The 23,019-nt window shown below is 39.3% G+C and overlaps 1 protein-coding gene across 1 annotated transcript; it reads right to left on the bottom strand.

Moving 5' to 3' along the window:
• Positions 1-279: 279 nt before the first annotated feature.
• On the bottom strand, positions 280-21,472 carry phc2b (polyhomeotic homolog 2b (Drosophila)). Its single transcript, XM_033966512.2, has 15 exons — positions 21,321-21,472; positions 15,777-16,080; positions 15,027-15,188; positions 14,883-14,957; positions 14,590-14,751; positions 14,085-14,204; positions 13,437-13,722; positions 8,826-9,121; positions 7,081-7,264; positions 5,052-5,263; positions 3,677-3,806; positions 2,986-3,097; positions 2,805-2,913; positions 2,083-2,407; positions 280-1,745 (listed from the first exon to the last, which is right to left on the bottom strand). Exons 2-15 carry the CDS (start codon positions 16,020-16,022, stop codon positions 1,591-1,593), a joined length of 2,574 nt encoding a protein of 857 aa, XP_033822403.1. The 5' UTR covers positions 16,023-16,080; positions 21,321-21,472; the 3' UTR covers positions 280-1,590.
• Positions 21,473-23,019: the final 1,547 nt, after the last annotated feature.

Raw genomic sequence — 23,019 nt, 5'->3', positions numbered from 1 at the left:
TACATTGTTCATGTAGTTTACCGTCAACCCAAGTGCGTTAAGCAAACTCCTGGAAACTTCCTGGCTTAACTGTTATTGCTTCTAGAATACATTAAAAACGATAAGCTCAATGCAGACTGAATAAGGGCTATATTTAGGACGGTCTCAAACGAAGTATTGTGTGCAGTGTATCCTACTGAATTCAAATTTCAGTCAAACATAACATGGCAGTTAGGTTTTACCAAAGTCTGGCTATATCTGCATACAGAGAAAAAGGAAAAGGGGTCAAACATTTTTTTTCAACACATTTTTTTTATTGCAAAATGTATAACAAAAGATTTGATAAATATCAGCATAAACAAAGCCTCTAGAAAAGTTGACCTTTCATTCCAGGCAACAAACAAAATACACAGCAAAACAATAAAAAACAAAACATACAATTAGAGTATTTATACATTTGCATATTTCAAAATATTTAACATTTTTTAATTAACTTAAAGAAGACTGTCACTGTTATGTACATGCAATCTGCAAATACCAACTATTTATTATTTTATGTTATAACATAAAATTGAATAAGCAGAACTATTTAAGTGCCAAATGAGAATTGTGATAAATGAAAACTGTATGCCACTTAAATGCTTGTCTCTCTAGGGGCAAAAGGACCAATACTCTTTGCTTAAGTAACTTCAAAACTAAATAAAATCTATTTATATGCACTTACATCTGCAGGAAAACCAACTTGTTCCTCATGACAGAAAGAAAATCAATGTTTCAAAAGAAGCTGCTTAAATGGTTTCCCAGTGTTCAAGCTTTGTATCCGGGAGCTGTGAGTCTTACAGAGACAGACAAAGGAGGATCTACTGAATAAAAATGAGCAAATTAATTAATTCAATCCTTGGTTTTCAGACATGCACACACAACCATACCTCATTCATTCACTCTGACGAAACAGTACAAAACATATTATTGAAGTAAGTCAGACTTGCTTAGTGTCAACTTAGCCTCAACAGTTATTGTGCCCCTGGCCACTGTTGATTACAGCATGAATCTGTCAGTCTTTGAAGAATGAGAAAATTGGCATTCTATGTCAAATATATACATAAGTGGAGCACAACTATAAATTATGGTTTGTATTATTCATTTGACAGGCCATTTAAAATCATGTCAGCATTGTCACTACACAATTATTACCGTAATACAACGCATAGCTAAGAAATCCATTGTTTTTATCTGATATGTGATGTTCTAGTAAACATTCCTCATTTTGCCAATACATTAGAAACACAGTCATGATGGTAATTAAATTGGCACTGGTCAATACATCCAACTGCACATGAACCAAATCCATTGATCCCAACTTTCACACTTTTGGCACAGAAACTACAGCTGTTTGGAGTAATTGTAAACACCAACATATTGTACACAACAAGTAGTACTAAGTGCTCAAATTCATCTGCATTATTCAAACATCATTTAAACCTGATTGAAGTCTGTTTCAATTTAGAAGTAAAAAAGTGAGGTGAGGTTGTCGTCAATCAGTGCTACGGCGCATCCTTCTGCTTTAAAGGTTTAGAGTCATTGTCCATTGTCCGTAAGTGCACACAACTGCTAAGAGTCTTTAAGCATGTTTATCCGTGCAAAGATCTTGAGCGCAGGTCCTAGTTTAATGTTCATAGTGCTCATGAGATGGTCCTCTTTGAGCAGAAGCAAGGCCTGCCCATCAATCTCCTGAGAGCGAAACTCCTCTGCAATCTCCTGGCAACCTGTAGAAAGAAGAACCTATTATAATTTACTATAGAGATGCACAAAAGTTACACAATAATTTGAAGAAGGGAAATAAAAAGGGAGTACTAATGCATAAAAAATATGAAAATGTATTATTTGCTTTAGTTAAAACAGGATCAATTCTATTGACCACTTGTGGATCTCAAAATTCTCATCAGAATCCACAATTAGGTTAAAAATTTTGTCTTTACCATTATTAAAATCAACACCAAAATTTGTGGGGACAAAGACATTTAGATGTTTTTATGCTTCAAACTATACAGAACATTGAGGGTCAAACAATATGTACATGTCTAATTCAGAGGCAATTCTTACCTGGCAGCGAGCGTATAAAGTTGTACACCTCTCTCACGTTCCACTTAGTTGGGTCACTGGGGCTTGAGTTCTGGTTGGGTGTTTGTGCGTCTCTGCTCGGGCTGTTTTCCTGTTCCGTGTTTCTGCTAGGCTGCCGGTGAACAGGAGGAGGCGCTGGTGCGGGGGCTGGAGCCATTGTCCCAGAGCTGGCAGGTGACAGGGGGGATGGGGCCTCCTCAAAACTGGACATGTCTGAGCAGGGGCTAGACTCTTCCTGACTGGGCTGGGATGGTTGAGGGGAGGAAACTGAGCCCCCCTGAGGCTGCTGAGGGGGAGGCGAGAGTTTCTGAAAAAAACATAAGTTCAACATAAATTCAACATGTACCAAAAGTAACATAGGTGGGTTACTTGCTTATTGCTCAAGACGTGGAAATTCCTAACTTCGTATATGTAGCCATGAAGGTCTCATTAATACCATATCTTAATATGGCAATTTCTATATCTCTCCAGCCAATGTATCAGGGATATTGAAATTAAGAAGCAGTTTGCCAACACTTGGAGACATGAAAATGTCTGATGATTTTTATGAACCCGGGTTAAATTAAATAAAAGCCAAGTTCCTTAGCCTTCCTTTTCCTCAAAGTGTGATTATCTGATAATATTAAAGCTGTCAATCAATAAAAAATAAAGTGGACACAGTATGTTACTGTGAGATTATGCCTATGAATGTGTATTTTCAGTACCCGTTTCTTAGCCTCTACACTGGGTCTTCCTGGGGGTCTCCTTCGCCAGCGGCTGTTTGTTCTGTCTGGATGGAAAAGGCCAACACGCTTTGAACAGCCCACATTGTATCTGTTCACAGAGCAAAAAAACTATGTAGCAAAATCTTAAACTGACTGGCAACACTACAATAAATGTACCCACCTCTTAGCACATGGTGTGGAGCAGAACCTTTTAGATCCTTTGAATGTGTAGGCAAAGTCAACCCAGCCGCAGTACTCACAGGTTAATTTGGGTTCCTGTTCTTGTTCCTTTTCTGTGACCACAACAAATACACATACAATAAGCACCAAGCAGGGCGGGAGGATATGACAAAAGAAAATCACAATCATTCATTAATTTGTATTAAACTGTATTTTGGTCTTATTAAAAAACATGTAAATATCTTTCAGTGTAAATTCTTGTAATCTTGTAATCAGTGCCATTTAATACAAATAATTTCTTGCCTGAATTAATCTTCAAACTGCATGCTTTACTGGCAGAAGATTGGCTGAAGACTTCTCGATTAAAAATACTGGACTTCCACAAAAAAGTCCTATGTCTAAAATGCATTTCTTGTAGCAGCAGTATGAAGTGGGAAAAAAAAAGAAAACTTAATTTGCTTTGTTTTGGTGCGCACAACATGAAGTTACTGTTATTAACTTTTGCTTTTGTCATTATCTTTGCATTATCTGCATATAGCAAAACTGTTTCCATTATCAAACTTCTCAGAAAACATGCAAGATCTCAATGACCTCATGGGTATCGTCAGATAAAGCATTGGACCATATATTATACAGTTGCATCTGAATATCGTACATCCCCAATAAACTCTGACTGCTGCACACAGACTGACCAGGCTGACTGATATCCTCAGGCTCAGAGTCGGAGTTGCCAGCGTTGCTGACAGGGCTTTTGTCTGGGTCTGAGGACAGCTGATGGTCGTGTTTGGTCGGACTGTCAATGAGGATGGGCAAACGTTCCACCTGGACATAAAATACAGTTCAGATAAGAAGAATGAACACAAGTATGATGCATATGAATGACGCTTTAAATATCAACGCTAATTAATTTGAATTACAAGTTATTGACAGAATCACGGTATGACTCTGAACTGAACTTCAATATTATACACTATTTTGGTCAAGGTCATTTGATAATGTATGACTAGCAGTGCTGTGAAGTTACATAAAAAGGACTGATCAAATAGCAGTCGATGTTTGACTTTGATATGAAGGTAAATGTATCTCTTTACTTTGCATATTTTCTACTACTTTAACTACTAATACAATTACTGAGTGATTTGTTGCATTATAGCATATAGCATTATTGCTGTATGTCCAGTAGGAGGCAGTGGATTTGCAAAATGTAGATATGCCTGACAAGGAGAAAAAATCTGGTTACACATTAACAGCAAACAAGTCCAGGTGAAAAATGGCTGTAGAGATAGATTAAACATTTGTCTTTATGTCAGTGTTAATTGAAACAGTGAAGCTTATTACAAACAGTGAAAACACCTTGATCAACCTGCTCTGTCACAGCTCGCTGTAATTAATGAGTTAGTCACACAGTGGTACCAGTGAGCAGGCTGTGTGTCCCGCTGACAATTCCCCACAGACCTATGCACTGGGGAACATGCAACTTGGGGCTGCTCATTACACTGGCTCATGTGGCTGATACAAGAAGAACATGCTTTTCACAACATATTTGTTGAGGGCTAGCATGTTTATAAATATCTCCCTCCTCAGTAATGATGCCTTTGGTATAACATAACATTTATTATTGATCTCAACAAAAACATCAGAACCACAGTACATATTATTGTTAACATTCCAATGGCAACTTTAAATAACCTTGAACTTGCTTTTGATCTGCAATGGAGTTGTGTGTGGTTAGTGCATGTAAAGGCTATGGCACTGAGGGCATTACCCATCCTTTTTATTCTAACTGCTGTACCTGCTAGTGCCAGCTCATTCCAAGTTCTCCACATGTGATCCTTGGCTCTTGAACAAATCTACTGGCTCCCGGAAAGACCTTGGTCATGGTTATTTTTAAGGTGAAATTGTGGTCTTTCCACTCATAAAATAATGCCTCAACCAATGGTTAATATATTGCATAAATAAATGTTAGCAGCCATGGTGATTTGTTAAGTATGACTTGGATTTAGTAGTGATTAATCTTCCAGCCCCTATCTGTCACACTGGTCATGTAGCTGATAGGAGCATACTCACACACACAGGGAAAGGCTCGGCTCCTTCCTGGATCACAAAGCCCTCGATGACATGTGTGAGGACCTGGGGCTTGACAACGGCCTGCGGCGGTTTACTCTCTCCATTGTGCGGAGCGCTGCCCGTCACAGTGGGTGCCTCGCTCTCATTTCCAGAGGTCATGGCTGGAGGCGGGGTCACAGGTGCTGCACTCTGCCTCTTCACAGAGCCCCCGCCTGACACACAAACACAGCAATATGGTGTTACCAGACAAGCATAAAAATACAAGCAATAGAAAATTCTATTACATAATAGGTAATGAATTCAAATTATTTCAAATGGAAGAAATTTGATCACTAATCAGTAATAATAATGGCTGTAGTAAAACATGCATTTAATAATATAGTCAAAAACATACTAATAACTGCTACTAACACTGCCGCCATAGAGCTGTTATGAGGGACTGTTTGTCATAAACATTATAACTATAGCCAATGGGAACAGTGACCAAGAATGGTATGAATGACATGACAAAATGTAATCTAGATTATTAATATATAGGATGATATTAGTCTAGTCGACAATTCGTTCATAAAAAAATGTATTGCAAATTGTACGCATATTGAAAAGGCCTATACAATCAGTCTTACTTGTTTGTGTAAAACGCATTTCAGAGTGGCAACATTTAAACTCCCAAGTTCACGCTGTGGGTAAGATAACAGAGAATAAACGAGCCAACAGGCAGCAGCGGATCGATACGACAGTAATCACACAGTAATCACACACCCGTCTTCACATGGACTCGCTTTATCAAAACCAAAGCGCACAATAACAGCCCGCACGTGTAGTCTGTGATTAAAATAATAGCATTCTTACCGCATGGATTTCTGCTAAGTTAAAGCACAAAACAGCGAAGCTTTGTTACACGTGTACGCACTAACAGAAGGGTACTCCTGTTGTTGCCTCGGCTCTACGTGTGTACTCCGTGCTTAAACTACACCACTCAGGACGCAGACCACTTGGCTCATAAATAAAGACACTGGTTCCGCCTCCTGTATTTTGCGAGGGCACCACGGAAAACTCAAAAGGAGTGTCACGTGATTTACGGAAAATGCCGAGCGCTGCCGATTCAGATCTATTCATGTTTCAACCACAAAGATTTTGGCTATTCATGCACACATCTGACTGGCTCTATGAACATTCCTTTTTTCTACCGTTTTATTGTATGAGAGATCTTTGGAACCAACATAGACACCGGTATAGGCGGAAATCACGGGTGGGACGGGGGGTGGACGGTGGGGTAGAATGTATACAGTATCCACAAAGTTCACTGTTAGTAAATACGTCTGAAAATGAAAAACTGATCACCCCTCCCTGTTGTTACACATTGGTTTAGTCTGTTGCTCCGGCGACATGCACGCGCACGTCAGGGCTGTACATTTGCTGTAATTTTTAGCGCCAGAAAATCGGGACAGAAAATCGGCGAAAATGTTTAGCTAATATCAATAAAGCCTCATTGTATCATTCAGAAAGTCAGTTTTCTCATTCTGTTCCCTTACTTTATGGAAAACGTCACAGTGGACAAGAGAAGGACAAATAAATAAGGGGAAAAGGGAAGTTTAAATTTCCAAGAGACTATTACTACTATTAGAAAACAAACATTGTTAAGCTCTACTTCCTAAATAATGGCAGTTTCAAGCAAAAACGTAAACCTCAATCCTAAATCTATGACCAACATCCTTTGGGTCTTATTTAGATGAAATATATACTGACTATATATAGTCAAGTGAAATGAATGAATCCTTGTGCTCCATAACACATTGCAGCAACCACACAGAAACAGTTTATCAACATGCTACACTGTTACGTAAACAACTAAATGTAACAGAAAATACATTTATGTACCAACAGACAACTTCCAAACATTAAATCATTGCCCATCCAAATCCAGGCGCTTAACAGTTTACCATGTTTTTGTAACACCACATAATAGTTTGTCACTTTTGCAAATTAATTCATAACAGTGGTTAATAAAGCAGTGCTGACTCATTACCTTGTAGCGGGGCGGCGGATGCGGCTGAGTGGGCTTTGGTTTGCTCCACAGTTTTGGGGGGCTGTGATGGCAATGCAGTGGGCGCAGTGTTTTGCTGTTGGACATGTGGTGTGGAGGGAGGGCACGTCTCTCTCACCACCAGTGAGGTTGGCTTATCTTTACAGTCCTGAACAAGTCTAGAGGCCTAGGATGTGAAAAAATGTAGCACATGAGAGCAGATCAAATGGAGAAAAATCTGCCTTCTTCAAACACTTTTCTAACCAAAAGACATGGAAAAAAAATTTAAAATCTCGCCATCGGAAAGAAATTGTGTAGTCCTACCGATATCAACATCACTTTCCTAACCTAGAGTCCTTGCCATGGAAAAAGCTATTAATTCTAAGCTCATTCTTTCATTATGTGGTTTAGATTTACTGAGAACCACACAAAGCAGCAAAAAGACCACCACAATTTTTCCCAAGCTATCTAATTTTACACATCTAACATGAGCCATCAATCAGATGTTGGTTTAAATAAAAGCAGAAGTTTTTGTTTTAATATTACAAGCAACATTAAAAATCTCACTATCCAGCACTCCTTATTTGTTTCTTAATAATAATAATAATAATAATAATAACACTTATTTAAGATATGTGTCCTTGGGCAAGACACTTCACCTCTCTTGCCTCCATTGTTTGAAAAACACTCAACAATTCATGCACATTCATACACCAGAGTATGCACTTATTGTGCTTGTGTCTGCTATATAGCTATAATCTATGACATCTGTGGATCATTATGTCATAATGTGTACATTTTAAATTGCAATAGTCATCTAAAATGGCTTAATTAAAAAAAGTCAGCTGAGTTCCACATTAGAAAACTGTGGTTCTGGAGAGGAGCTGACGTCGCCGTAAACCTCATCACAACAAAGAGTCAGCACCTCCGATGGATACCTGCAAATCATGCAGTTTGTTTTTTTTTTTCATTTGTACCAAAATGACTCTGCAGTGCTGCAGAATCCTTCATGCATTACCGATTAAGAAAATAAGATTGGAGAAGGAAGTAAGTAGCGAGCATATTGAGCATGTTGTGGTGGTGAAAACCGGCAATATGGCATCTTGAAAATAAGTGATTAAAGATTGCTCAAATATCCACAAATCACTTCAAAAGCACCTTCAGGTGAGTAAATGTTGAGAGGAAACAACTACAACATGGTTAAAAGCTCTGAAATGTCGATTTGGCATAATAGATTTAATTAACTGGTTTAATGTTATGACAGAGAAATATTACTTTATACCCAAAAGTTATTCCATCATGATTTTTAATCAGCTGTTTTTGCAGTATTTTTTTATTCTAAACAATATACTTCATATGGGACTTTTGCATATCCATTGTCAACATTGCCAAAGACGAAGTTTAAATCAAGTTTAAATCAACTGGACAAATCGTTGTTGGAGTGAAAATGTTTCGCTGCTCATTCAAGCTGCTTCTTCAGTTCTGGTCAGATAGCTGGTGGACACTGTCTTATATTTCCACCAGTAATCTGACCAGAACTGAAGAAGCGGCTTGGATGAGCAGTGAAATGTCTTCACTCCTATAACAATTTGTCCAGCTGACAGATTTAAACTTTGTGTTTTGCTATGGATCAGACCTGTACAACTGAGAGATTACACATGTATGCCCAACAGAGTTAGAAAAGCACTATATAAACAAATTGAACTTTCTCTTGGATCGCTCTTATGAGAACACCATATTACACTTACATTGGGCTGAATCTGTAAGTTGATGGCGGTGAGTTGGACGGGCTGTGCTTTGTGACTGAGGGAGGAGTGTAGGGCGTGAGGGCTTATAGTGGAGTGGAAAATGGTGGCTTGCTGGCTGGGCGTCATGGCAGCGTGTGAGGCGGGTTTAGGCAACACTGGGACTGGGTGCGTAGAGGGCTGAATAGATGCGGTCTGCAGGAGCTGGCCCCCTGCCCTCTGGGATCCTTGGCTTTGATGGACCACAAACTGCTGCTTGTGTGGCTGCACCAGTGAATGAGGCTGGATCTGAGTGTAGGCTGAATTGACAACAAAAAGAGGAAAAACTGACATTAATACCGTCATTGTTGTACATCTGTAAAGCTTCTTTTTGTACTTCTCCAGTTTTTTGGACATTTCAAAAGTCTCATCTAGTGTAATAGATCTGCTTCTGGCAATGTAAAACAATGAAATGTACAAGGAGCCAGCTTTAAAGGGGATATATTATATCAAGCCAACTTACTTATTTACAAACTTTTAACCACATAACAGTATTCCCTCGCCAGGTGGTATTTCCTCATCAGGTGCTTACTCAGAGTTGTATTGTGATAGATTCATGAGTGTTTGTGTAATTGAGTACTACTCAAACATGTGTTCAGAAAATTTCAGTTTTCACCTGCCCCCCATACCCACCCATTGTCCTGTACTTACAATTATTTCAAATACTGAAACTCTGGGGAATATATTTAAGGGTTCAAAAATGGTACATAGCCAATTTTCAACATGAAAAACATGTACATGAAAATCTGCTGCTGGTTACTGTGGAATGTCACGATGAAGAGGCAGACCCTCTCAGTTCTGTAGTTTTGAACACAAAGTCAATAGACTGTTTTAAGTCATTTTAAAACCATATTGTAGTTGACAAGGCAACAACCAGGGACTCTAAATGCTTTACTAAAACCCAGAAATGACAAGATTTTAATGATTGACCCACATTCGTTTTTGAGAACTCACAACCTTCACCCGTTGTCAAACCCTCAAGTACAACATTTGTTCATTTACTGATTACCTGATAAGAATTAATATATCTGTATCTTATGACGGTGGTACAGAATTCACATAATTAATATGACAACATCTGTATTATTGGTTTGCTTATATTAAATTGTAAATTTGCTCAACTCTGCACTATAATAAAACTATCATTTTGCTGAAGGGTGAACAGTATTAAGTTGTGGCAGAAGTTCTCAACCTAAAAACCCAAAAAAAAAAAAAAAAAAAAAAAAAAAGGAAAACCCAAATGATGCCCCAAGCCATAGATACAACATCCATTTTGTGAAAAGCATTTTTGTAACAGTAGGAGCACCCTATGGCAACTATCATAGGAGAGAACAAGCACAGTATGACACTTAGGGAGGTAATGAGTCAGTAGGTGTCCGTTTTATTTTTTTGTTTGCCAGAAAATTATACAAATGAATTAAATTAATGAGTCAGGCTGCACCAAGATAAAGTAAGATGCCCCAGTTAGGGAATAAACATGTCCTGTTCACTCGCATAACTTGCCGAATTAAGGCTAAGCATAAGGAAAGGTTTTGAATGCACTAGCCTTATCATAATTATTCAAACTTCTACAGCCTCCATCTGGGTTTAAGCTTTCTCTGTGAGGGAAAAAACACATTTTGTAACATGCTGTGAAAAACAGAGCATGCTATTTAGCCACCTTAATGCATCTTATGTCTTTCTAATAACAGAACAATAACAGTGGCACTTGCTCGGCCGGACTTGGATTGGAGCAGTCTGAAGAAACACAACATGACATAACTGACGAAAAAATACAGGGAGCTGCACTCTGAGATTTGTGTATGTACACTCACCTAAAGGATTATTAGGAACACCTGTTCAATTTCCCCTTAATGCAATTATCTAATCAACCAATCACATGGCAGTTGCTTCAATGCATTTAGGGGTGTGGTCCTGGTCAAGACAATCTCCTGAACTCCAAACTGAATGTCAGAATGGGAAAGAAAGGTGATTAAAGCAATTTTGAGCGTGGCATGGTTGTTGGTGACAGACGGGCCGGTCCGAGTATTTCACAATCTGCTCAGTTACTGGGATTTTCACGCACAGCCATTTCTAGGGTTTACAAAGAATGGTGTGAAAAGGGAAAAACATCCAGTATGCGGCAGTCCTGTGGGCGAAAATGCCTTGTTGATGCTAGAGGTCAGAGGAGAATGGGCCGAGTGATTCAAGCTGTTGAGACATTCAAATGGTAGAGTCAGAATTTGGCGTAAACAGAATGAGAACATGGATCCATCATGCCTTGTTACCACTGTGCAGGCTGGTGGTGGTGGTGTAATGGTGTGGGGGATGTTTTCTTGGCACATTTTAGGTCCCTTAGTGCCAATTGGGCATCATTTAAATGCCACGGGCTACCTGAACATTGTTTCTGACCATGTCCATCCCTTCATGACCACCATGTACCCATCCTCTGATGGCTACTTCCAGCAGGATAATGCACCATGTCATAAAGCTCGAATCATTTCAAATTGGTTTCTTGAACATGACAATGAGTTCACTGTACTACAATGGCCCCCACAGTCACCAGATCTCAACCCGATAGAGCATCTTTGGGATGTGGTGGAACGGGAGCTTCGTGCCCTGGATGTGCATCCCACAAATCTACATCAACTATCAATATGGGCCAAGATTTCAAAGAATGCTTTCAGCACCTTGTTGAATCAATGCCACGTACAATTAAGGCAGTTCTGAAGGTGAAAGGGGGTCAAACACCGTATTAGTATGGTGTTCCTAATAATCCTTCAAGTGAGTGTATGTGGCCCTCCACATTCGACCATGGCACACTCATTCAAATCCATGAAAAAGCACAAATGTTATACCTAGCACTGGAGTTACACATAAAAAATGAATCAAAATGTATTTCCTCATACTGGTCAGCCTTAACTGACATACTAGATATTTGTAGTGCAGTCCAACTTTCACTCAAATAATGTTTTTCAATCCAATCCTTACGGCATAGTGAGAGAAGAAAGGGGATTTCTCAGTGGACACAAGCAGCTATTCCCATGCACATCTTTCTCAAGGCTCTAACGAGAAACAGGGAGTGAAAAGCGGAAGTTAGATTAATGTGCTAAAAAAGCCCCTCCCCTCAAGGTCCTGGGATTAGGCTGCAGTGACTCAGGTCCTACCGCCCACACATTCGTGTATAGCTATGCAGCCTTCAGCAGCAGCACTGGTCTGTCTCTGCATTACTCATGAGTTTGTGTAGTCCGTTTGCTCTGGCAGTGCAGTATAGTCTCCTGAGATTGATGACAGCATGCGTTCCTGATGAGTTGCTAGCACCAGACGCTGGAAAATCCCTGACTTTCTGCTTTCAACCAAGTAACACTTTGACTTCACAAATCAGGTTTTAGCCTGAGACAATGAGCTTCTTCAGCCATTACATGTAGAGGGCTGGTTTAAATAAATTCAATTCAATGAAATAGTAATGCAAAAACTCAGAAAGTTAATAGAAGGCTTCTTATTTTATAGATCCAAGCATACAGATGATTTGTTAAGCTGAAGAAAAGTTCATGGCTATTGATCAATCACTTGTGCTCATGTCGGTACACCCCTTCCTCCTCAGTGAGGGCCTTCAGAGACAAAAGTACAGAGTGCCCAGGTCATACTCAACTGGGATCCAAAGGCTCAGGAGCAGAGCTCCTTCTTCTGATCCACAGCGAATTACTTCAGCATCTCCTGTGCACACCTGTCCCTTGTGACTTGCTGCTATGGCAACGCAATATTTTTTTTTTTTCTAGACAGCGAGCAGCCCGATTTTCAGCTTCCATCCTCCCTTTTATTTGATGTGAATCCATTAGTCTAACAAAGCAAGGCACAGTTGTGCACTGCCATGCTCAGATAATCCCCCACCCCCACCCCAGACTCTTATAAACAGGCCCACAAACATGCTCTTCACACCAATACAAAAGGAAGACATGACTATGAATTACAACTTGTCAACGTAGTCCTTTATGTAAACCTTTTAACTGAACCTATGTTTTTTTATAAATGAAATTTTAATGTACATGTTTGCGAGAAATGTATCAGTTAAAAATAGGTATGTCATTGAATGAGATTGGGGATATCACTCCTCAAATTTTTTATATATATATATATATATATGCACACATATATATATATATACACATATATATATATATACACATACATACATACATACACATACACCCATACACTCAAGAATATGGCTTTGTACAGCAGGCCTCAACATGTCATGTTAACAGCAAGGAGGAAAATATGAAAGCGTAATTTCACCACAGTTGAGTGCCCATGACAACACAATGACTAATACAAAGAATAATACCAGGAGGAGGAAGCAAGTTCTGAAAAGACAGTCATTATGGTGCAAGATTATGAGGATAACTAAAGGAGAAACTATAAATTAATGTTTGCATGCATGACATAATGCATGGTAAAATGTCTATGAATGAAATCCATTAAGTTGGCAGCTCCTGAAGAACATTTTTAGGTCAATGTTCTACACTCAAAAATTATTTTATACCAGCAACACATTTTATATCATGGAAGTTCTCATTTTGTGAAATCCTTCCTCACCTGGAGCGATAAGAGGTTGTCCACTGACTGTTGTAACATTGCGGCTCATGTTGATAGCTCGTACTTCTGTGGCTGGAGTGCTGTCTCCCTTCTTTGACCCATCCATAGGAGTGTCAGAGGAGCCAGGCTTGCCCCCTGCAGAGGCCTGTGTGCCCTGAGCAGAGCTCTTCAGAGAGGCAGGCTGGATGGGCACTGGGCTCTGCTTCAGACTGAGAGCCTGAAGTGTCTGTGTGGAGGAGGAGGTTGCCCCCTGCTGGCCACGCATGGCCAGATTCTGGACCTGGTTCTTTAGAAGATTTTCAAGAATTAAACAGAGATTATTTCTAGTCCTAGGTTTTTGATCCAAATGAGCTCAAACTCCACATGCCATATCTAGAGATGTTGACAATCAATAATTGTCATTTTTTTGGAGATATTCATTACAATATTTGTGTAGCATGGTGTTAGAAAAATGTCCTTACTCAATAAATAAATAAATAAATAAATGTCCTTACTATATTGTAACTATTACACTAACTAATGAGCCTTGTGAATTAAAGTATAACAGACTTTTTAAAATCAAAACCAAAGTCTTTGAAAGCACATAACATAAAACCTATAATACCATTTTAGTTCTAAGAACAGGTATATTATTATTTACTTGCATACCTGCGTGGAGTTGGCGTTCTCAGACTGCACAGCGGTGACAGTGGCAGTGGGAGTAAAGATGAGTTGAGGGACCGCTCGGCCCAGACTCCGAGCCACTTGCACCAAGTTACTCTGCTGAGCCTTAAAAACAACATAAGCGCATACATGCGTATAGTGTAAAAAAAACGACATACAATTTGCGTGGAAGATTAAGACTATAGTAGAACTATACTTTCCATATTTTGTAATTTCTGTTTTGTTACCTTGCTCCTAAACACGTGAAAACTTCAAATTATATGCAACAGTCAAATAGTCAAAACAGTTATACTATGGTTGAAGACAGACATTATGGGATCACTCAATGCCAATAACTTTGTAGTTGTTGTGAAGGTGATGCCATTACGCAACATAAAAATTTGGTGAATAAAGCTCACCATTATGTGGGACAACCCTCTGTTTTGCACCTGTGTTTACAGTGCGGCCTTGTGTACATTGGCCAGTGGCTGAGCCCAGAGTAGAGACTCACCATCTGTGCGCGCAGGTACATCTGTGCCTGGCTGGCAGTGAGCGTGGAGCTGGACGGGCTGCCCAGCAGAACAGCCTGCTGGGAAATACTGGTGGGCGTAGAACTAATGTTCTGGGCCCGGCTGATCAGCTGTGCTGCAGCTGGAGACGTGGTCAGGTTGATCTAGGAGCAATTAAACAGTAATTAAAGGCAAATCATCATTCTTCATCTTAAAAAAAAAGAAAAAAAAAGGAGTATAATGGTGTATGTAATACTTTTAAAGAAAGTACAAAGAGAAGAAATAGACAGCTCACCGTGGCCTGAGTGGATCCTGCTTGAGATGATGTGCCATTCTGTGAAGACGTTTGTCGTCCTGCTGCAATACTGGCCTATCACATCACAGAGAAACATATTAACATGAGCAGACTAGCCACATACAGCGTTAAAGTGGTACTTACCTGTTGTACTGCGGCCAGGCTCTGAAGCTGTGCTGTGCTCAGACTGTGCTGTTGTTGAAGTGCTGCAGTTTGTAACATCAGATGCTGCTGCTGAGCTGCATACATCTGCTGCAGGTATTGTGCTGCTGTGTTAGGCTGCCTGTGTAAGGCCTGCTGAAAAACCTTCAGTACAAAAATATACATTGTAATTTTATTTGTGAATCTATAAATACAATATCTTGCATCTCCTAATGTTTGTTTAGTTTTTTGTACAGTTTTTTTTATTTATAAATAATCTGTGCAGTATGTAAATATGACTCATGTGAAACATTTTGGAGGCAAAGTAACCACTTGACCTGTGGTTTCCAGTGTCACAGTGATCAAGCTTAGTGTGAGGATCAGTAGCAGGCAGCACTCAAAGAGCTGGGAAACTAAACTGGACATAATTAGGTTTGGTTTTTAATAGTTTGAAGGCTGAGTCAAGAAAAGAGAAAATGAAAAGACAGAATTGCTCTGGTAAAAAGAACAGCTCTAAATGCTGAGTGAACCCCATTTACACAGAGGTTAAGTCTGTGAAAGGATTTCTGCTGCGGTCAGGAGGTCAAAGCCACTGAAGCTGAGAGGGCATTCATTCAACAAATGTCAAGAAACAGACAGAAGTGTCAATCAAAACAATGAAAATATCCCACAATTTACTTTTGCCTTTTCGTATCTAGTGTGGTCTTAACACTTTAAATACATCTAATATTCAACCTAGGGGTAGACATTCACCTGTACAGTTTGTCGGTCAGGTATCCCGCTGTAAACAGATATTTGAGGCACTGCCTGTCTCCCTGCTGTAGTAGTAGTAGTAGTGGTAGTTGTGGTACTGCTGCACGTGCTGTTGGTGGTGGAGGTGGCTGGGGAGGGTGAAGTCGTGGTTGTGGAGGTGGGAGTGTTGGTGCTGGTGTTGGTGGAGGCAGAGGGGCTGCTGGGGCTGGGGGCAGTAGAAGCAGGGGGTCCTGGCTCCGTTTCCATGGTGCCCTCAGGTCTTCTGACCTTTGATCCCCGACTCTTCTGAATGGCTCTCCGGTGCCTGCAAGAAAAAGAAAAAAAACAACTTTGAAATGTGAAACCACTATAACCTCACAAACGAACTGCAAGTCAACTAACTGTTTCAAAGTTTATTTTTTTAATCAATGTGTACGAGTTACTGTAAATGAATTCCACCCACACCCAGCACTACTGCTTTGGAAAAAGTCCTATAGTAGGTTGATTTGGGTAAAATGTTCAATGTTCATGTGCACCAACAAGTGAACAAATGCATTCTTTCTTTGGGTGCCTTGAACATCTTTGTAGTCAGTAAATAACCAATTATCTGTTGAGATCAGAAGCCCTATACAAAATCATACATCCGGTAAAAGATAATGGTGACGCCTGTGGCAACTTCCTGAATAAACTGACTATTTGGATTATATTGCCTGGTTCTATTTTAACATTAGAAATAATTTGATACAGTTAACATGGCATAAATGTGCATAATTTGCTATCTTGAAATTTGCACAAATCTGGCAATTATAATTAAATACTAGAAAATCCCTTAAACATAAATCTAAAAAAAACAAAAAAACAACAGACATCATGAATGCAAAAAAAAAAAAATACACTTCATTGTGTTGACTAATTGAAACCACCTTTCTTTCACAACAGGCTGGAGTGACTTGTGATTAAAAAAGAAATGAACAGAATGATATCTAGGCAAGAGGCTTTGGATAATAACTGAATAAAATACACTGGGAACTTGAGAAGAAGACATCAGTGTATTGATGTAGATGGGACACCTGTATAAGAGGTTGGTGGTGTGGGAGTTCAAAAGGCCTCACATCTGATGTAACAGAGCTGAAACAAGACGCCGAGGCAGGTGTAATTTCTCAGAGGTTATAGGGCTGTGTTGTGATTTTAAAGCTGGAGGAAATGAGAAGCAAGTATCACAAATTACAGTGTCATGCTTTGCAAAGAATAGTGTGGAAGGGGACAGACGTGCTTTTTGCTTGAGTTATTTTTATGTGTTGCTATAATGCCAAACTCCTCTGCAGTTTAAAATGTTAAGTTTACTGGATAAAAATGAAAGATGCGATATGCACAAGAATAGCACATTAAGCGAAACTACAGCAGGCATTTTGAGCCTTTGTTAAGAGCTTGCCCGGTCAAGCTGGAGTGCTTACATTTGTAAACAAAGCAGCACGGATACCAAGTATGCTGCTGTGTCATTAAGTTACATTCCAGTGAGCTCCTAAAGAGATGCAGTCCCTTCTGGTCATGATTCCTGTCCCACTCACCACCAACCAATCATCCATCAAGCATTTATGGGAAACAGCACCTTTTCTCTCATCCAGGGACATTTTCTGGACCATATTTATCTAAAATATGTTGTGTATTATGAAGAAAGATTAGTGACATTTAAAAGATAGACCCACAAAATGCAAATTGATATTCCACCATGTTCTAATGTATTTGTGTAATACATAAATACTACAAATTAACAATAAACAAAAATGATCATGAGAACCATTAAGAGACTGTCAGACAGACAGACCGGCTCCCAGAGAAGAAGTGATCAATATTTATTGCACAACACACAACCCATAGAACACACATGATGTTGGCTGGGAAAAGAAGTTAGCATGTCTTCAATTAGCAGCAGATTCATACACACATGCATTTGTGTATGTTGATATGCCCTGAGACAAAGGCCCTAACCCTGATGCTCCTACCTCTTGTGCCCCCCCCATCGTGAAGTGGGGGTATGCTGTCCCATCCCACCGCAGGATGTAGCTGGTCTTTGTCTGATGGCGGGGCTTGTCTCCAAGGCTGAATGAGTGCACGCGTGTGAGCAGGTTCCAGCGGCACCTCTCGTCTACCCCCCACACATCAACATCCCACTCCACCAACCAGGCCACAGCCTGCCTCCTGATTATGTGGTATCCTAGCGACAACCAACGGGGCGCTTCTGGAATCCCCCAGCACAGAGACTGCTGATTGGACAAAGGAATCCCCTCTAATGAAGATGATGGTAATGATTCTACCCTGTGTCCCTTCCCCCAGCGGCAGCCGAATTGTTTTAGGATATGCCCAGCCAAAAACGTGAGGAAGGATCTTTAGAAAAAAAATTCTGTAAACTGCTACTGAAAATAGGATTTTTGTTCAAATGACAAATTAAATATTGGATTATAAATGACATTAAGGAGAGGATAAATCTTTTTGGTACTTTGAATACACTGTGTTTATTGAGCTCATATCCAACTCTCAAAATTATTCTTATTCTAGACTATACGGCACAGACAGTGGAAAGGGGTTTCAGACTAATTTTACCCATTGCTGCCTTTGGCATAGTGTCTTCACTTTGGCCTGGGATTATGAGAAAATACAAGCACAAAGAAAAAATGTGTTTAAACATACTTAATGTCTAGTGACTGGTTACAGTGATGTTGGTGAACTCCAACTGATCATAAAAGGTAAATATTAGTAAATAATAACCAAATGACATGCTCATGGTGGGCTGTTTTGTAATAACACACTGCCTGATTATCTAGTCATTTAAATTAAGTCATTGGAGTATTTTCCCAGCACAATGTAGGCAATATTGATTTGTGAAATCCATGCATGCGCCTCTTTGATTACCGTCTTCTCATTATCATTTAAATTAGTTAAAGCTTGAGACTAGAGATATACTTACTTGACTAGACACCTTATTATTGCCCTAAAAAGCCATAGTAAAAATCAGTCTGTCAAAGCACAGAGAAATTATTTCAGTAACATGTTTAAGATGCCCACATCCTGGCATGGCATGTTTATGTGAATTTCATGTTCCAGTCAACTATGTAAATAAATAACATGGTTGCAATTCTTGGCTGACTAAAGACATGGCTAAAAAGGGATGCGACAAAAACTCTTAAACTTTTCAGTATGTATGATCTGACCATATCTCTGACCCAAACAACTCAAAACAAAAATTTAAAAAAGTAGTAAAGTAAAGTGCCAACTTTACTAATGTTTTTAAATGCAAAAAAGGCTAAATTAAAAGCAGGATTCACTTCCAAATCCTCAGCTAACAGTAACACATGCCATGCCTTCTCCTTTCCGCTGTTGTCCCATATAAATCCTTATAATCTAAATCAAATAATTAGTCAACTAAAACAAATTTTGGTCAACCAAGACACATCAACCAATTAAATGACTAAAGAACCACAGCCCAAATAAATAGAAGAAATACATAGGAGTAAATGTAATATCAAATTTGTCTTCACAATAATGTTTAGTTTGTAGTAAATAGCATCATTGCATTTTAATCATTCCATTCCATTTTAAGGTAAGGTGTGTTTCACACTAACAAATCACATAAAAATTGGGAGTAGACTGAGTCTATAACCCAAAGCTGAACCTGGACTAGAACAGGATCAATCCAGTCCACATCCGGATTTGACTGGGCTCAAACCAGGAATAAACTCTCACAGTGTGAAAAACAACCCTTCTGATGTAGAAGTCAGGTTGGACCTGGAGCTGTAATTGAGCTGTGGACCACTCTGTTAGGAGAGTAGACTAGAGCTGCTCCACAAAGAGCATCTGGCTTCCCTCCAAATTTAAGTGTGCCAAACCTTGTCTGGCATTCCAGCAGACGTCACCTCATGCTGTGAAGCTGCAAAGCACTTTACTAGATTCTCCCTAGAGGACCCTGAACATGTTTATCTACACACACTTATGACTGCTCTCACCTGAGATAACTTACTTAAGACCATGAAAAGTAGTACAAGTAGTACAAATTATGCTAAAAATTACTAATAAAAAGGTTAAAAAAAAGATGTCAACTTAACTGAATGGGCAAAGTATAATCATCTACCATCAATAGAGGAAATTAAGGTGTCCCCCATACTCTATTTTTTTGCCCTCATAGTGTAATATTTATCTTAACAAAAAACTGGCCAAACTAATTATACTTTACGCCTGTAGTATTGTCTTAAACATATATAAGTAACTATATTTTATCTGTATTTAGTTTTTGTTTTTGTTTTAATCAGGAGAGCCAAAAAATCACATTATTCTCCATGTATTGTATTGAATAAAATGATTAAAATATGGATCGCTTGTGCCACCATAGTCTCTGTATAAACTTGTGGGAAACGCTGAACATGAATGTCACAGTTGTGTAGTGCCACTGAATAGAATAAAGGCTGTCACCTGGATGTTGCAGATTAGCATATTGTGAACATTATCATTTCTCCACCAATTACACTTAGTCATTACAAAATACGGCAATAGATACGAGTGGTACAATATGGTACATCCAAATTTCACAATTTTCTTGCAGTCAGATCACATTTTATAATAATTATAATGCCTTTAAGAGGCAAGTCAAGTTATCGATTGTTCTGAGAGTTTATACTTGATTTATAATACGACTAATTAATTCCATCTGCCACTCACATAGAGCCTGAAAAAGGCTGACCAATTGTAGGGGTGGGTGGGGAAAAGTGTTTGATTATAGCGTTATAAACAAACAAACATGAAATCACATTCTGATGAAATCACCATATTGTTACATGGATGAGATCAAGATTTTTTTCACTTTATCAGTGCATTCAACCATGAAATCTAAAATAGGCTACTACTGAAGTTAGCCCCAAGAGATGCAATTATCGTTGACTCTAGTCTAACTAAACCCCTGAGAAGTCATCAGTAAATCAACTGTGGAAATGGTATACAGATTTTGACCTACTTTTAGCATTTGTATTAATAATAGGCTTGGTTTATTTGTACAGAGGAAAAGTCAGAGGTCTGGGCAGGTCAAAGTTACCTGTCACTGCATTTCAATCTATATCACAGCCTTATCATTACTAGTCAGGAAATAGACACACACTTTGGTAAAACTGCACAATAATAATACTAAGAATAACAGCAATAACAACAATAACAATGTATATATTAAGCTTTCTCAAAGATTGTTCTCAAATTAATGATGAACTACTTATTTCTCAGCACGAATGAAGAGCTGACAGTCAAATCTGGAACTCATCATTTGTTTTCATTCATAGAAAGTGTGTAACTACTATCCTGCACAACTGAGAACCAGAAGAAACTACATGCATCTATGATTAACAAATCCTTGTAAAAGATGAATATGTGTGCAGCAGCAAGTTAACTAAAAACAAAACGCGAGTGTCTGATGTTGATGGGCCCGTGCAGCTAGCAAAGCCGCGTTCCGACACACTCCAGCGCAGAGACCCAAGTGCTGCTATCTTTGTCACAATGAGAAAAATAGAAAAACGGGATAGCTCATACCCTTCAGATTAGGCGAGCACCCCCGTGCTTTCCCTGTGGAGCTGCCTCTCGGTGATCCTGCTGGTCCTACACCATTTCAGTCTCAGAGGAGTAGAGTATCCTGCACACAGACAGCACGGGGACAACCAGGACCATAGCATTCCACTGTGACCACGTGACCTTGTTTTTGTCCTCTGGTGAGTGGCAGGAGGAAGCAGGCGCAATACCGCCACCTTCTGCTCCGGAGTGTGAATCTGTCAGGGTCAGGAAGGCCTTGAAAAATATGCAAGTAGCTCAGTATAGGGGACAGTAGCTCTGCTGGTATTGATGTAGGTCAGTGGTGTAGGTCAGTGGTCTTGGTCAGTGGTGTTGGTCCACTGATTTGAAGCCAGGTGAGAGGGCAGACCCACTACAGTTTGATCCCAGCTCCCTCAGGCGAATTCTGCTGTTGTGTCCTTGGGCAAGACTTAACCTGCCTTCCCCCAGTGTCTCTGTACACTGGTGTGTGAATGTGTGTGTGAATGTGAGAGGTTTCTTGAGAGAGCTTTGGGTGCACATTGGAGCTAGGACATAAATGCGATCTTACTTTTTCCTTGAACTTTAGAATATTTTTGGTTTAAATGAGCCAGTGACATAAATCAAAATGTGAGTAAGCTACCACTAGATGGAGTCTTAAACTAAGCAGCACATCTGTGTGAGGTCAATGCAGGTGATGAGTTTGCTTTTGATCTGTAGCAACACATCTAAGTAGATTTAGCCCATGAAGCGCAGGTCAAAGAGGCAACTCTAGTAAGTTACATTTATATGTTTATGTTTTTCACCAAAGAAAGCTGGTTCTTTTGGTTCGATCTATCAGATAAACACATTATATTAACATTTTGTATTGTCAACTGGAATAACAAATACAATAAAGAATCAACAAGTAGATATTTTAACCCCTTTATTGTTTTATTGTATTTTTATTAAAATGTAGCTTTACCTTTGGCCCTGTGTGTACAAATAGATTTGGTTTAGCTAATTTATAGACTGCATAGAAGAGCAACATTTTATACTGCTCAAACAAACTGAGATATTTTGGGCTTACTTGTGTTTATATAAAAATCGAGCTAAATGTTTATCCTCTTTAATATGTTTCTCACTAGAGGGAGCTGTTACATTCCAAATTTTCTAATAAACATTCACCCCACAACATAATTCTCATTAGACATACGGTGCTTGTGTGCATCTAAATGTATGGACAAGCAGTACATCATACCTACAATCATTTACAGTCATAAAAAGGTGTTTAAAATAACTTCCAAAGGCCTAAGTTAATTGTTTGACTGAAACAATGAAGTTCTTAAATGAAAAGCTGCGCCTTTATATTTGCTTGTATTAGTTCTTCAAAAACACAGCTGTGGGCGCACCTTTGTTTTTGCTGTTACTTGAAAGCGCCTGGGAATGAAGACAGAGCGGCCTCCGTGTTCAAAGTTTGATTATTAGTTCAGGATTTGCCCAGTTTTATTCCCATTGTTGCCGTTCGTCCCGGTCTGTCCCAGTGTTTATGCAGCGGCAGTGACTATTGTGAGGGAGGATATTTGGTCTGATGGAGCGTCAGTAGACATCCCCTCACAGCAGGACCAGACTGACTTCAGAAAGGCTTGGCAATGACAGACTTCCTGTGTCACCTTATTGGACAAAAAATATTGCAACATAGTGTTAAGCAATTCTGAAAAAATAA

This window comes from Periophthalmus magnuspinnatus, chromosome 5, assembly GCF_009829125.3.
Source record: "Periophthalmus magnuspinnatus isolate fPerMag1 chromosome 5, fPerMag1.2.pri, whole genome shotgun sequence".
NCBI lineage: Eukaryota > Metazoa > Chordata > Actinopteri > Gobiiformes > Gobiidae > Periophthalmus > Periophthalmus magnuspinnatus.
This window is presented reverse-complemented; position numbering and strand designations above follow the sequence as displayed.

Excerpts from the sequence above, each read along its gene's own strand:
- phc2b (XM_033966512.2), bottom strand. The coding sequence starts at position 16,022 with ATGGAAACGGAGCCAGGACCCCCTGCTTCTACTGCCCCCAGCCCCAGC. Across the intron at positions 14,958-15,026 it reads GCCTGGCCGCAGTACAACAG|GCCAGTATTGCAGCAGGACG; the intron begins GTAAGTACCACT and ends GTGATGTGATAG. Across the intron at positions 2,408-2,804 it reads GTGTAGAGGCTAAGAAACGG|AAACTCTCGCCTCCCCCTCA; the intron begins GTACTGAAAATA and ends TGTTTTTTTCAG.